Source organism: Silurus aristotelis (genome assembly GCF_946808225.1).
Source record: "Silurus aristotelis genome assembly, chromosome: 26".
Classification (NCBI taxonomy): domain Eukaryota; kingdom Metazoa; phylum Chordata; class Actinopteri; order Siluriformes; family Siluridae; genus Silurus; species Silurus aristotelis.
The window spans coordinates 6,045,935-6,060,892 of NC_139599.1; the positions used below are offsets into that span (position 1 = coordinate 6,045,935).

Consider the following 14,958-nt stretch of genomic DNA (forward strand, 5'->3'; position numbering starts at 1 on the left):
TGGCCAACATGTATGCTAATGATGGTGTACAAGCTCAAGGTTCTTTTTCTATTCTATCATACTGAATTGTCCTTGGGAAATTCTCTGCAAACATGTAGTATTCGGTATTATTCAATATAAGCCTATATTCATTTATTAGAGAGTGAACGTAAAAGAGAAGCTACAACAAAGCATGAATTTCTAAATAATATATATTTATGGCATTTGGCAAACACCCTAATCCAGAGCAAGCGTAAGGATTTGCGCGAGTTTGACGGAGACCAAATTGTGAAGTCTAGACGACTGGGGCAAAGCATCACCAAAAATGCAGCTCTTGTGGGATGTTTCTGGTCTACGGTGGTCACTATCTATTAAAATTGCTCCAAGGGAACAGTAGTGAACCGGCGACAGGGTCACGGGGGGCGGAGGCTCAACGATGCACATGGGGAGCGAAGGCTGGTCCGTGTGGTTCCGATTCAACAGACGAGCTCCTGTAGCTCAAATTGCTGTTGTTAATGCTGTTAATGCTCGAGGGGGTCAGGACTGTTTTAGCAGCGAAAAGGAGGACCAGCACAATATTAGGCAAGTGGTCATAAAGTTATGCCTGATCAGTGTATGCTATTGTTCAATCAAACTAACTGCTTGACCTGATTTCGATTCCTCTTGTCCAGCAGGTGGCGCATGCGCATTCAGCCGCGCTTGGTTTCTGGCTCCTCTTCGCGCGCGCTTGTTGTCTCTGAAGGCATCATGGCGGCGCCCTGTGCTCATGTGTACGCTAAACTACACACGGTGTAATAACCTCACGTGTGTGACCCTGTTTTCAGATATTGGGGTTTTATTTTTTTTTTGGGGGGGGAACAGTTAGAAATCATGGCTCTGCGCCTGTGCGAGTCGTTTCTGTGCAGGATTTTGCGCTTTTCCGTGGAATCTGCGTCACTGCGTCTGAGCACAGGTGTGTGTGTGTGTGTGTGTGTGTGTATATAAATGAGACAGAGAGCAACACACTAACACTATAATAACATAAAATACATGTTTGAAATTATTTCTGTAACTTTGTACTTCTATTTTCAGCACAGAATTTCTCCTCGTCGTATAAAAATGGTTTTATTTGGATATAAACAAAAAATATATTTTTTTTAAAAAGAAAAATGTTCTTACATAAATGCAAATGTATGTAAAATAAGCCCTGTTTTCTGGGTTTTGTATAGGATTTAAAACCTACCTGAACACTCCAAAGCATCTCCAAAGCCCTTGAGACTATACCACTTTATCTGATTTATATTTCTGCAGTTTTATAATATTTTTTTTAATAATATTTTTTTTTATAATATTTAACTCGTTTCTTTCTCAGACCCCTGGTATTATGTTTTATTTAAATGAATAATACATAATAATAAACCATTATACATTTAGATTGCTTCACATTTTCGTCAATAAAGTCATTACTTATTTAATATAAGATGCTTATTATTATTATTATTATTATTATTATTATTATTATTATTATTATTAGCATCATTATTATTATTATGTTTTAATTTCTTGTGCATTCTTTTCAACCCTATTGGTCTGCTTCTTTTGCAAAATCCTGGTCTTACATTCTTCATTTTCTTTATATCGATGTAAAACTTTAATTAAAATTTTTTTTATTGTAATACCCATTTTCAAATGTTATATCGACAGATATGGGGGAGTGGTGGCTCCAGCGGTTAAGGCGCTGGGTTGCCGATCAGAAGGTCTGGGGTTCAAGCCCTGGTATCGCCAAGCTGCCACTCTTGGGCCCTTGAGCAAGGCCCTTAACACTTTATTCTCCGGGGGGTCCCTTACGGGGGAAATATCAAGGTCCGTGACATCGGAGTGACGTGGGGCCGCCTTCCCGTGGGCTCACCACCTGCAGGAGGGACCGTAAGGGACGGTGGTGTGAGGATTGGGCAGCAGTCGAAGGCGGGGGCCTGCTTAGACTGCTGCCCCCGTGACCCGAATTACGGATAAGCGGGAGAAAATGAATTAATGAATGAATATCGACAAATATACCTTAAAAATGCTTTAAACAAACATTACATATACCCACTAATATTCTGGCTATATATTGAATCCATAATGCTTTGCATTCATAAATGTTACGCTATTAACATTGCGGATGACGGAAACAAATAGGCCCGGAAAAGCAGAATAATAATTCAATAAGAAAATGAATTAATGAGCAGTTCTTTTATCTTTCAGCTCATCGTGGCAGTGCAGTGAGGAACGCTGCGTTTCGCTTTCTTCCCTTCCGTTACGTCTCCACCGAGGCTTTTTTGGACAGACTGCTGAAAGAAAGGATGCTAGGCTCTGCAGAGAATCCTGCAGACTCCTCGGCTCATGCTGCTGTTCCCCTGGATAAAGGTAATCCTCATCCTCATCCTGATCCTCAGTCTGCCGTCTCTAAAGAGCAATTTACCAAAACACAGGTGTTTGATCTTCTGTTACAGACTGACAGTCATTTGGGGCCATAAAGTTGGGTTTCGGTTCATTCACATTGCGTTCTGTTTGACGTATTTGTACTATGGTGGTCTCTTAAGCACAGTAACGTAATGTACTTTGCACATGAGTGCAAAACTCATCCCTTTAACACCAAATTCATTTATATCTGAAGTGTCACAGATGTTGTTTTAGGAAGTAACAAGAGTCAGGGATATATCAGGGGGAAACAGGGAGAAAAAATTCAAACAATAATAGCGTATCTCTGAGGATATGAGAGAATATTCTCAAATTCATCCACCCATTCTTTATTTTATTACGTATTCATCCATTATATCATAACATATCGATCTGTCTATCCATCCCTCCCTCCACCCATCTCTCTATCCATTCATGACTCTATTATATATTCATCCACCCATTCATTATTGTACTACAAAAGATGGATGTATATATAAACTAATATATAATATCATAACATGTTCATTCAACCATCCATCCCTTATCCCAATAATTATTTTCATCTATCCATTTATTCATTCCATTAAACAATCCTCCATCCATTCATTGGTACCGCCAACATCCCATTACATATTCATCCATCCATCTACACGTTATTTCATTAATCCATTAAACATTCTTTCATCCATCCATCCATCATTTTACTTTATTAATCCATCTATGCATTTTGTCATGACAATTGACTTATTGATCAGTCCACCCAGCAGTTCATTTGTATTGTATCTCCTCCATCTATCTGCCTGTTATTCCACTTCATGTCATCTATTTCTCTATAAATATATATTTTATTTTTATTCTGTCTATTTGTAGTTGAGCATTTTTCCCTGATGCTAAAAGTTCCAGATCAACCAAAAGATGCAAAGGTTTTAAAAGTGGCTATAATCGGTGCTCCAAATTCAGGGAAATCAACTTTGACTAATCAGCTCCTGGGCAAAAAGGTACAGATTTTTATGACACAAATTTGATGTGATGGTTGTTGTTGATTTTGAAACATTCTCATATTTTGATCTTTAAAACCAGCTGTTTGCAGCCTCCCAAAAAGTGCACACTACGAGGTCCCGTGCACTCGGGGTGATCACGGAGGACAATACTCAGATTGTAAGTGATTGTGTTGTTGAAAACATAAACACATGATTTTAATATATATTAAAATATTTAAAAAATATATTATATATCAAACTACCATGACATTAAAAATCTATGATCCAATCTCACAGAAAAGACACGTTAAAGAGGTAAAGATTTTATGAAACGTAGAGAAAAGTCACGTATTTGTTGTATTTTTAAATATCAGATTCTGCTGGATACACCTGGTCTCACTACACCATCGAAAGCTAAAAGGTAAATTTTTAATGCTAAAAATGCAATTAAATTAGATCTGGACATGAAAATATTAGCGCATAATAACCCATTTGTGTTGAAAGCAAGCTGAAGATGAGGAAGTGGTTTTGATTTGTGTAAAACCATAAGGTTTCTGTAAACTGAGAGCAGGATTACCATTTTAAACCTACTTTGGGTTGCTAATAACCATGTTTATTGTGTGTGATTTCTATGATGGAGTTGCCAATGAACAATTTGAACTGCACAATCTCTCTATAAATTGAACAACTTATTTGAACAATTTTACTGTAAATATTTTTTTCAGGCTGTGTTGCATTAATAGCTTCCATTTAATGTTTACAGGCATCAGCTAGAAAAGACTTTTCTTGTGGATCCACTGAAATCATTACGACAAGCCGATCTAGGTAACGTCTTCTCTAAATTCTGCTCTGAATAATGTAAATGTCAGAGTGACTAATAGGATCTGGGGTGGTTTGTTTAGTTTTTGGTGGCACTACAAGCTGAATTTTGTTTGTCTTATTAAATTGAAAAGGGAAAAAAAGAGCAGCTGGTAAACGAAAGTTGAAATGTAAGTGGTAAAAAAAAGCGGGTTTCGTTTTTGCAGGCAACCCAGAACATTAAACGGAACCATAAACTGAGTGAACATGTGTATGTTAAAAGAGGAATAAAACTTTCATCCCACCATTCTGCTGTTAATAATTTTCCTTAAACCAGCATGTGTCCAGTTGTTGTATTACTTACTCAGTGCACTGAAACTGCTATGATCAGTAAAAAAAAAAAAAAAAAAAAAAACGTATCTGTGAAAAATCTTTTTGACATTTAATGTCCTACTAAAATAGACTTTTCGAAACCAGATCACATTTACATCATATAACAAATTACACATGATAATCCAATTTATCCAAATGGGCCGCTGCCTCATGTATCCTAAATAGTCATTATGTTTTCTGCTTCAATCTGCAGTGGTGGTGTTGGTGGATGTCTCCGACAAGTGGACTCGCGGTAGGTTGGACTTTGAGGTGCTGAAGTGTCTGGCTTTGAACGCCGGTATTCCTGCTGTCCTCGTCCTCAATAAGGTAACCTCATTAGTGCAGCTGGCTCACTGTTCCATTTTCACATTTGTTCATGTATAAATATATCCATCGCTGTTTCGGTAAAGACGTCAAAGTATTTTTTTCTGACAAAAAATCTACGATCCTAAAATCCATTTAATTTTTTCTTCAATCTGACACCTTAGACAACCATATGGAAAAATGTTTAGTGTATTTATTTAATAAAAGCCATGGGATAAGCACAGGACAGTTATTATAATACCGCAACAGTTTTTAGGTCGAAATCTACAGCCCCATGAATGAAAAAAAACATCACTATAATTTGAATACACAAACTTGTGATGGTCATGTTGTGTTACGCATGGGCTTTGTCTTGACACATCCAGGTGGACCTTCTGAAGGGCAAACCCCTGCTGCTGGACATTACCGCTGAGCTGACCGAGGGAGTAGTGAATGGCAAGAGGCTAAAAGTACGCAGCTTAGTGAAACCGCTCCAGAAAGACACATCGGAGAAGCCATTGGAAAAGACTTCAGGGCTGCCGAACGGAGAAATGCAAAATCCAGGCAATCAGCTTCTAACAGGCCTGAGTGGAGAGCAGCTGAGGGCCCTGAAGAGCCGTAAAGGTTGGTCACACTTCAAGGACGTGTTCATGATGTGTGCTACAGATGGCGAGGACGTTCAGACACTGAAGGTAGATCCTTTGTTGACGTTCAACATTTATTAATTAAAAAAATTAAATAAGGTGAGCAAATTTCAAGTTTCAGATTTCTAATGGCTTGATCAATTATTTGAAGGTATTTCTTTTTTATTTTATTTGAAAGTATTTATTTACATTTTAATTTGCTGCTGATTTTAGGTATTGCAGAAGCTACAATTTATGGACAAAAGTATTGGGACAGCTGATTTTCCAGCTTTATGTGATTCTTCCATAACTGTTACCACAAAAATGGAGGCACACAATTGTATAGAATATCATTAGATGTGGTAGCATTAAATTTTGCCTTCACTTGAACAAGGAGACCCAAACCTGCTCTAACAAGACAATCCCTCTTGTGCACAAAGCCAGCTTCATAAAAACATGCTCTAGATGGGTTGGAGTGGAAGATCTTTATTGGCCTGCTATAGAGCTCTGACCTCTGACCTTATGCACACCTTTTGGAGAAAACGAATTGGAGCGCTGACATCATATACAATTGATCCGAAGACATAATACAACTTTGTAGTAACAGTTTGAGGAATAATCACAATTGTAGCTGTAAAAAAAATCTGATGTCCCAATTCTGTTGTCCATATAGTGTGTACATGTGAATATAGGATAGATTGCTTCTGTCAGAATTAAAAAGTGGCAGCTTGGAAAAAAACAGTGACATGATGTTTAGTAGTGTTTATCAGCACTATTCCGCAAATTAAATAGATTGAACTTGTATTAGTCAAAGTGCTTACAATCAGCTTGATGTAAGAAGTAACAGCGCTGCCACATCACTACTGGAGAATGTAATTAAACTAATAGCGGCACTACTTCTAGAGATATTACTAAACAAAATTACAGTGAGTAACTCATGTATACCCAGAGAGTTTTCTCTTTGTCACACTGCCATCACCAAACAGTAAAGCACCTCATATCATCTGCCAAATTACGTTATCATTCATATGAAAATAATAACAATAATAACAATAATAATAATAATAAGAGTCTCTTCATGCAGAGCTGCCAGGACTGTCATGATTTATAAAGAACTTAATACCCAACAGTAATAATTTTTTCCCCACACTATATAACTCTTTTTGAATAAGTCTCTCTCTCTCTCTCTCTCTCTCTCTCTCTCTCTCTCTCTCTCTCTCTCTCTCTCTCTCTCTCTCTCTCTCTCTCTCTCTCTATATATATATATATAATGTTTTCTCTGTATTTGTATATTTTGCTGTTATTTTTTTATTTGCCGTTTTATTTATTATATACATTTATTTGCAATTACTGCAATTATTTAGTTATTAATCAGTGTTTTAAAGTAGTAATGAATTTCTATGTATACAGTGTGACTCAAAGAATATCGCAATTATATCCATGGTGAAAATTACTCCGAGAGAAATGTATTACAATGCCTATTTTCTTCACCCTAACCCTGAATGTGCTCTTTACATCAACTTGATTCGGATCTGACAGAGTTATCTGATGGCGGAGGCGAAGCCAGGACCGTGGCAGTACCACAGTGCGGTTCTCACAGATCAGAGCCCGGAGGACATCTGTACCAACGCAATCCGAGAGAAATTGCTGGAATATCTGCCTCAGGAGGTGCCTTACTCAGTAACTCAGGTAAAGCTCACATTGCATGCACTGAGCCATTGGGTATGTTTTTCCGTTTTTTTTTTTTTAATCCTCTTCTGCATTCTTTCCTTTTTCAGGATTTTCTAACAGTAAATATGACCTTAAGAAAAAAAAAAAAAGCTGCATTTTCTTATTACTGGACTTGTGTTTTGCAGCACATTGAACTCTGGAGGGAAACGGCCGACAACAAATTGGACATAGCTGTCAAACTGCATGTGAGAAAGGACAGCCATATGGTGAGAAATTTCCTCCAAGACCTATTTTCCATTCCCTGACTTTACTGTTTAAAAAACTTTGAATGGATGCCTGGAGAATAGTCAACTTATCCGTTATCAGTAAACTCAACATTCAGTAAAAAAAAAAAAAAAAAACGACCTTTTGCTCGTGTGCATCGTGTGCCGCTTTAACAAAAAAAGCAGAACGTCCTCCTGATGGACGAGACTGTAAAGTGAGCAGTCAGCCTCTTTAATTGAATTTGTGCGAAACCCAAAGCTTATGGCAGGTGCTGTTCTATGAATATAAAATAATTGCTTACTTGCTCGCTCGCTCCACTGGGCCTGCCGGTTAAAATTAAATTGGCTGCAAAAAAAGACAGTTATACGGTTCAGGGTGTAAAGCAAGGACAGGACACACAGGAAACATATCGCGAACTTCTATGCATAAGCATTTTGAAAAAAACATGCTAAATGTATTTACTTTCTCCAGTGCTGCTTAATTCTCAAATCTGATTCGTCTGAAAGTGTCGATTTTTTTTTTTCTTTCTCCACATGAATAGGTTTATATGTATTTGCCGATCAGGCATAACATTGACATAACATTATGACGTGTGGGTGGATAACACTGATTCTCTCTTTATCGTGGCACCTGTTAGTGAGTGGGATTCATTGGGCAGCAATTTTTGTCCTCAAAGTTGACGTGTTAGAAGCAGGAAAAATGGGCGAGCGTAAGCATTTGAGTGAGTTTGACAAAAGCCAAATTGTGATGACTAGACGACTGGGGCAGAGCATCTCCAAAACTGCTGCGTTTGTGGGATAGTCCCAGTCTGTAGTGGTCAGTGTCTATCAAAAGCGCTCCAAGGAAGGAACAGTGGTGAACCGGTGACAGGGTCGTGGGCAACCAAGACTCACTGATGCATGTGGGGAGCGAAGGCTGGTCCGTGTGGTTCTGATCCAACAGATGAGCTCCTGTAGCTCAAATTGCTGAAGAAGTTAAAGCTCGAAAGGTCAGGACTGTTTTGGCAGCAAACACAATATTAGGCAGGTGGTCATAATGTTATGTCAGGGTATTGATAATATGCATTACATTACATTACTGATCACTCGTTCTCTTATCGTTTCTACATTAACACCTAATTCACTGCATAGTAAGATGTGTATTTGGACCATGTTTTCATTTAACATCTAAGAAATATAGAAGTGTAATTGCCCATACTGCGATGAAGCTTTCTGCCAAGAGATGGTGATATTTATGGCAGGAAGTCTCTAGAGTCAGCTTCACGTTTGGCTCCTGGATGTTCCAGAAGATCAATCGTAATTGCAAACAGATAAATCCCGATGTGGTGTTTTTCTGTAACTTGTTGTGGTAGAAATGGAATAAAGTGAGTCAGGACCCGCTGTTATGGAAAATGTTCATTAACTAGGAAGCAGTATTTCATATGTAGCCGTTGCTTTTACTTAGACCTCTAATATTAGTTTGCTTGACATTAGGTATATAACAGTTGAGTTAATACATTATATAGACACAAGTATTGTCTTTTCCAGACAGTGTGGTCAAACTGATGGCAAAAGCTGGAGGCACACAATTGTATAGAGTGTCTGAATGTGGTAGAATGAAAATTTCCCTTCAATTGAACTAGGAGACCCAAAACCGGTTCCAGCCTGACAAGTGAGCTCCATAAAGATATGGTTTACATGTGTTGGAGTGGGAGTGCTCTGACTTCAACCCTATTAAACACCATTGGGATGAATTGGAACCCTGACTGCACCTCAGGCCGCCTCACCTTAAATATTCTCCATTTTGTTGTGTTTTTTTTCCACCTTTAAAAGAATATTCAGGTTGTATAATGGAAATAAATTCTAATTTCTGTCTCACTTTTAAAGTTTTCATTCGACTCAAACTCGTATTTAAATATTTAACCAGATTCCTGCTTGAGCCAGTAGATGTGTGAACGTGTAGGATATTTTTTTCTTCTTTCCAAATCCAAAATAATTTTTTCTCTCTGATTATTTTGTACAGAAAATGGTGATTGGTCCTGGGGGACAGCTGATCGCTCGAATAGCTCAGGAAGCAGGACTGGACCTCACAAACGCTTTCATGTGTGAAGTGCGGCTGAAAATATCTGCTACGCTGAAGAACTGAAGTGGTTCAAATTCTGCACTGCAATTTATAAAAAATAAAAAAATTGGCGAATTTGCTGTACGATCTGCAAACGCTCCAGTGTGAAGTCCAGACTTCAACGACGACGATTATATGAAGCTTTGGTTTGTATCGTGGACAACATGTGAACTGTCTTATCTCTCAGCCAGCTTTGTGTTTAACAGTCACATTTGGGACAGAGGCTGCTTATGAACTCGAGCTGCCCATGCAGTGTCCTAGGACTTTTTAGCCCCGAGTCTATTTATTATTAGTAAGGTCTTTATTCAGAATCTCATTTTAGCAGCAGGATACATCATGAATAAATCAGCATTGTTCCAGAACGGCTGAAAATGTGTCCCGGTCGGAATTGCTGATGAGGTTCAAGCAGAGTTGAAGTTTTGCCTCTAATGGGCTCTTTCTTTGCCAAGCTGCTCAGACCTGTTTTTGACCCCCGATTCTCATTCAGCCAAATCGGAGACAAGTTTTTCTATCATTCAAGATTTTTTTTTATAGTCATATCACTAATTCTAACTGCCCTTGTTAGGTTATATAATGAAACTGTAATAGGGAGGGTCGCGATCATATTTGAAGGCTAAACATGTCTATGGCCGAATTCCAAGGTCACAAGAAAAAGTGACCTTCAGGAATAAAAAAATAAATAAAATTAATTTTTGTACAATAAAAAATGCTTTATGCAAATGATAAATAAATTGGAATGAAAAACCACCTCATTACTGAATAGTCAGTCCTTTCAGTGGGACATTACTTCACTGTCCTGTCTTGAAATAGTATACGAAAAATGTTTGTGTGAAACCGCAGCATTTTCTGCCTAAACATTTTTGTTTGCTGAATTTTCAGTGCATGAATAATTAAAGTGACTAAAAAAATTATAAAATTAATCAGCTGATACTCCAATACATGTCACATTTCAACCACTTACTTATTACAGTAATAAAATCCCCAAAAGCCTTAATATTACTGAAAATACTTGTAAAATAATAAATGTTCATGTAATGTATGAGCTGTACCCTGTAGTTATTTATGTGCTACAAAGGTTGTTATTTAGCACTTTTGCCAGCTCTTTGCAGTCCTTCCCTCGCTCAGTTCCTGCTTTCCTTTCACAGCTGCTGGAGCTTAACTAAAGGCACAGCCCCGCAGGGCTACATTACCCCTCTAATGGCCACAAAAATAGGCACAAAATGGCCAGGATGCATTTGTTCTTGTATTCTCCTTTGTGGTTGAACCTGGCAGGCAGTCACTTCTTATCCAGGCCATGGTGATGGATCACTAATTCATAGATAAGCTAGCCCAAAGCAAGTTTCTCTCTCTCTCTCTCTTTCTCTTTTTATCTTTTTCTTGCTGAGTTATTTGAGGTCACTGACAATAAGGCTTTTTCTTTCTTTTTATTTTTATTTTTATATATTTTTATTATTTCTGGGGGAACAAAAATTACACTGTATATTGTGTCTGCTTCAAATCCATATTTTATTTAATGTGGAGAGTTATTGATTCAGGCGGATGTGTTTATTGAGCCATAGTACATACAGTATTGATCATATTCAACGTATATACCATTTGCTATTTGCTATACTTCCGTTCAAGGTTGCCAATTCCTTCCTTCGAGGCACCCAAATAAAAAAACGTCACTATTGATGACCTCAGATGTTCTTGTGTGAAGACGAGCTGTGAGATTTAATAGAACAGTTCACCAAGGCACACATAATACATTTATACACTGTTACATTTTAATACGAAACACAACCTAAATGCAAAATGAACCATTTCAAATGCAGATAATGTATTATGTACTAATTACACTTTTTAGGAATAAACATTATACAGTATATATATATATTTTGTAAAAAGAGCAATGCAGCAATAACAATGTTCTATTGTGTTATATTAGATTATACATTTTTTTTTATCCATTTAAAAAAAATATTTAAATGAAGCTTATTCCATTTGGTGTCTTTGATGGTTGGTGCCAGTGAGAAGAAGCAAGAGAACCCTTACCATTACTAAACTCAGTAATGGTAACGGTTTAACCGCCTCCCTCTTTCACAGTGTGGGTATATGTGTGTTAAGATCCACAGAAGGAGGAATGCCACCCTGGATAGTACATCATCTATACTGTAGTGTCTCCATAATGAACTTACAGTATATGATGATATCCTGTCCAAAAGACAATATGAGATCTCGAAAGTCCAACGGAAATTTCCGGACCGTTCCTGTGAAGAAATCAGACTCTTAACCTCACTATTTCTTTTTTTTTTTTTTTTTTTTTAACAAGTACTTACAAACAAACCCTCACTAAGAATTGAAATCATACATACTTGTGGTTTAATTGGCTGCCAAAACTGACACTCAGTTGTTCACTTCTCTACGTTGCCTTGCTCACCTTAAGGTTACTTGTTTCCAGTCCCCTTGAAGTAGGTGTCAATACGTAGCCTAATGACACCCACTTGACACCTTCGCTGTCGTCTTTTTCTTCCTTTCAATTCGTCTGCCGGCTCGGTGTCTCCTTTCTGTCCCTCAAGAGATCTGTCGAAAATCCCCCTTCCCTCAGCATTTTAATGACCTTTACTCATTTGCATATGGTGATGACACAGTGGTTCTCTTGAGCTTATCTGAGCTCTCCTGTCTCGCCTTTCAACCAATCAGATTCCTGTCCTCTATCACCCACTAAACAGTAACTCCTGACTTTAGGGTGCCTGTACATGGGGACGGCCACGCCTTTATATCGCTCCACTTAAACCTGGAATTGGACCAAAAAAACTAACTATATTGTAATAAGTCAGTTTATTAGATATGTTTGTCTGTGGCTGTATAGATACATTTGACCTCCAAAGCTGAATATTTTCTGTGCCTACACTGCAACATGTTTTACAATGACATGCAGTGAATTGCTTTTCATAATGCAACTACTTTTTTTAATTACATATACATTTGTGTTTTTAATGTTGCTCTTCTGAGTTCTTCTTATTGAGTTTTGCAGCAAGCAAGAAATGTATTTGGTCTTTTTTTTTCTTTCCTTCCCAACATTTTTTTCTCTTGATTGAAATGTGAAGGAACTGCATATATAGTGAGTATACAGTATAGTTGCTCAGAGGCTGCATACAGTTTTATCTACAACCTTCCAAAACAAGTTGGAATTTTGCTGTGGAGGAATATCTGCAGGTTCTTTGTCAAACAGTACAACATTGAGTTTCACAATAGGAGAGCATCCTATGTTGGGCTTCTTTTGTGACTAGAAGAACCATACAGCTTTTACTGATTAAATTGAGAGAATCAAGAATTTGGGAGGAGGTTGAATAATGGGTATTAGTTTGTTTTTTATTTTTTTTTCCTCTATTGTTATCTTATTGTTCAGCCCTTGTTCCTGTCAGTTGACCAACACCCGAGACACCACCTAAAGCCATAAACTGCAATCATTAGATGCTACCTACAACCTAAAGGTCTAAAATACACACCAAAAACTAATGAGTTTAGGCTAATAATTCATTTAGTAAAGTATTGACATAAAACATCTTGACATCACTTTTTGACCCGTTTTTCTTTTGTAGGTCTTCAGATCAGTAAAACACATCTCTGCACCCTTCATTGACAGGACTATAGGCTGACATTGGGAGTGACCCCCAGTTGCATGTGATGGCTGCAGGTTCTTCAGCTTGGGTGGGGTGAGTGTGGATGGACAGATATGGGACCGCCAGATAAGCAAGAGGAAAGTGCTATCAGAGTCACACCAGAACGCACCAACGCTGGCACTACACCTTTATCTGCTTACTTAAATCGCTGAACGTTTTCCATGAAACAGACATTGCTTACACAGGAAGGAGCTTCCTCCGGCCTGCACGAGGACATGTGGACATTACTATGCAGAGAGGAGGACATGGTCATATTAACACTTAAACTTGTGCTCTTAGTAATTTGATACCAAAGCAGGTCACCAAATAAAACTACCTCAGATGAATCAAGGAATATCTTCCAAATTTCCAGGTGCAAATTTAAATACCGATAAACTAAACTGAGTGACTTCTCTCTATGTACACAAAGGTTTCCTCCATGTTATCTGGTTTCCGCCCACCGATCAAAACCATGCATATTGATTTGCTAGCTATGCTAAACTGCTGTGTGCAGGAATTTGTATTGAAGTTGCCTTGTAATGGACTGGCATCCCACCCAGTGTCTTCAGATTACACTATTTCTCTTTTCAAATGTATGTTAAGTAAACATTTTTTAGTCATTGTGATTACAATAAATGACAGCAGCATCATTTTAGTGTCACATTTCCTCAAACAGTTTTAATCATACACCAAAATTACTTTTAAAATGAAAATCTTTTGGTGATGGTTCCTGGTCAGTCCTAAACAAGTTAAATTTGACTATGAACACCTTGTTAATTACTAATTATTTACTAATTATACAGCAAATCTTAATCTTTTATAATGGATACAGTATATATATATATATATATATATGCCATCTTACCCTTGCCTTTGAACGAAAGTCCAGTGGCATGTTTTATAGCTTGGGAATAAACATTTAGAAGTTTGAAGTAGTGGACCAATGTGCTTTTGTGTCATTATTCACACTTCCTACTATTTCTAAGCATTTTTTGTAGGCCTGGAAAAATAAAGAGGCTTTTGGTGGAAGTTGCCTTTTGTTTTTTTGGTTCCAGGTCAGTCTTTGTGTTTGTTATAATTTATGTAAAACTAAGACATGCCCTGGAAAAGCTGATTTGAGAACAGCCCAAAAGACATGTTTTACCCAGAGCTAATAAGGTGACATGGACAGTACTTAGCTTCCTGCAGTAATAAGGGGACAAACTGCTTGTGTGATTAGCACCTCTTGAAGCTGAGATAACCCTTAAGCTTCTGAAGTGAGGTTTCCCCCCTTATATAAAAAAAAGTGAGAAAGTGGAGTTCCCAGACACCTTCATGACAGGACAAGGCCCAAACTGTGAAAGAAGCACAGATCAAAGAGCCTAGGCTTGAGGTTCTGGCCAAGACACACACACCTTTTTTTCACAGGAGATCCGGGTGGGTGTCCACCTGGGAAAGGGATTCATTCCATCACATCACATCAGCCCTCAGATATCCAGAGTGGTGCAAGACTTCAGCATCAAGGCCATGTATGTCCACGAGGACTACCCTTATCCACACAATCCCTTGACCAAGAGCTATGGATACTATCCACAAGGTAAGAAAAGTATATTCTTGACAGTTATGGACACCAGAATGTCACCATTGTGATTTAAGACAAAATGTTGACATTTCTGACAATTTATGTCCGAATGTAAGGTTTCCAGTAGTGGACCAAATGACAATAAAAAATGTTGTCTGTTTTTCCCAAATAAAAAAACATGTTAATGGTTTATCGAAATCCATTTTATTGAACAGGACAGATGAATCCTGTTTGCCGGGCAA

The 14,958-nt window shown here is 37.8% G+C and overlaps 1 protein-coding gene and 1 long non-coding RNA gene across 2 annotated transcripts; one reads left to right on the forward strand and one right to left on the reverse strand.

Moving 5' to 3' along the window:
- The first annotated feature begins 700 nt into the window (after positions 1 to 700).
- On the forward strand, positions 701 to 10,258 carry eral1 (Era-like 12S mitochondrial rRNA chaperone 1). Its single transcript, XM_083531035.1, has 11 exons — positions 701 to 931; positions 2,203 to 2,364; positions 3,271 to 3,398; positions 3,481 to 3,558; positions 3,755 to 3,801; positions 4,144 to 4,205; positions 4,765 to 4,877; positions 5,240 to 5,545; positions 7,016 to 7,165; positions 7,333 to 7,413; positions 9,413 to 10,258. Exons 1-11 carry the CDS (start codon positions 850 to 852, stop codon positions 9,533 to 9,535), a joined length of 1,332 nt encoding a protein of 443 aa, XP_083387161.1. The 5' UTR covers positions 701 to 849; the 3' UTR covers positions 9,536 to 10,258.
- A 735-nt stretch (positions 10,259 to 10,993) lies between these two features.
- Positions 10,994 to 12,107, reverse strand: LOC310720463. Its single transcript, XR_014531739.1, has 3 exons — positions 11,931 to 12,107; positions 11,689 to 11,760; positions 10,994 to 11,215 (listed from the first exon to the last, which is right to left on the reverse strand). It is a non-coding gene; the product is annotated as an uncharacterized lncRNA (long non-coding RNA).
- Between the last annotated feature and the right edge of the window lie 2,851 nt (positions 12,108 to 14,958).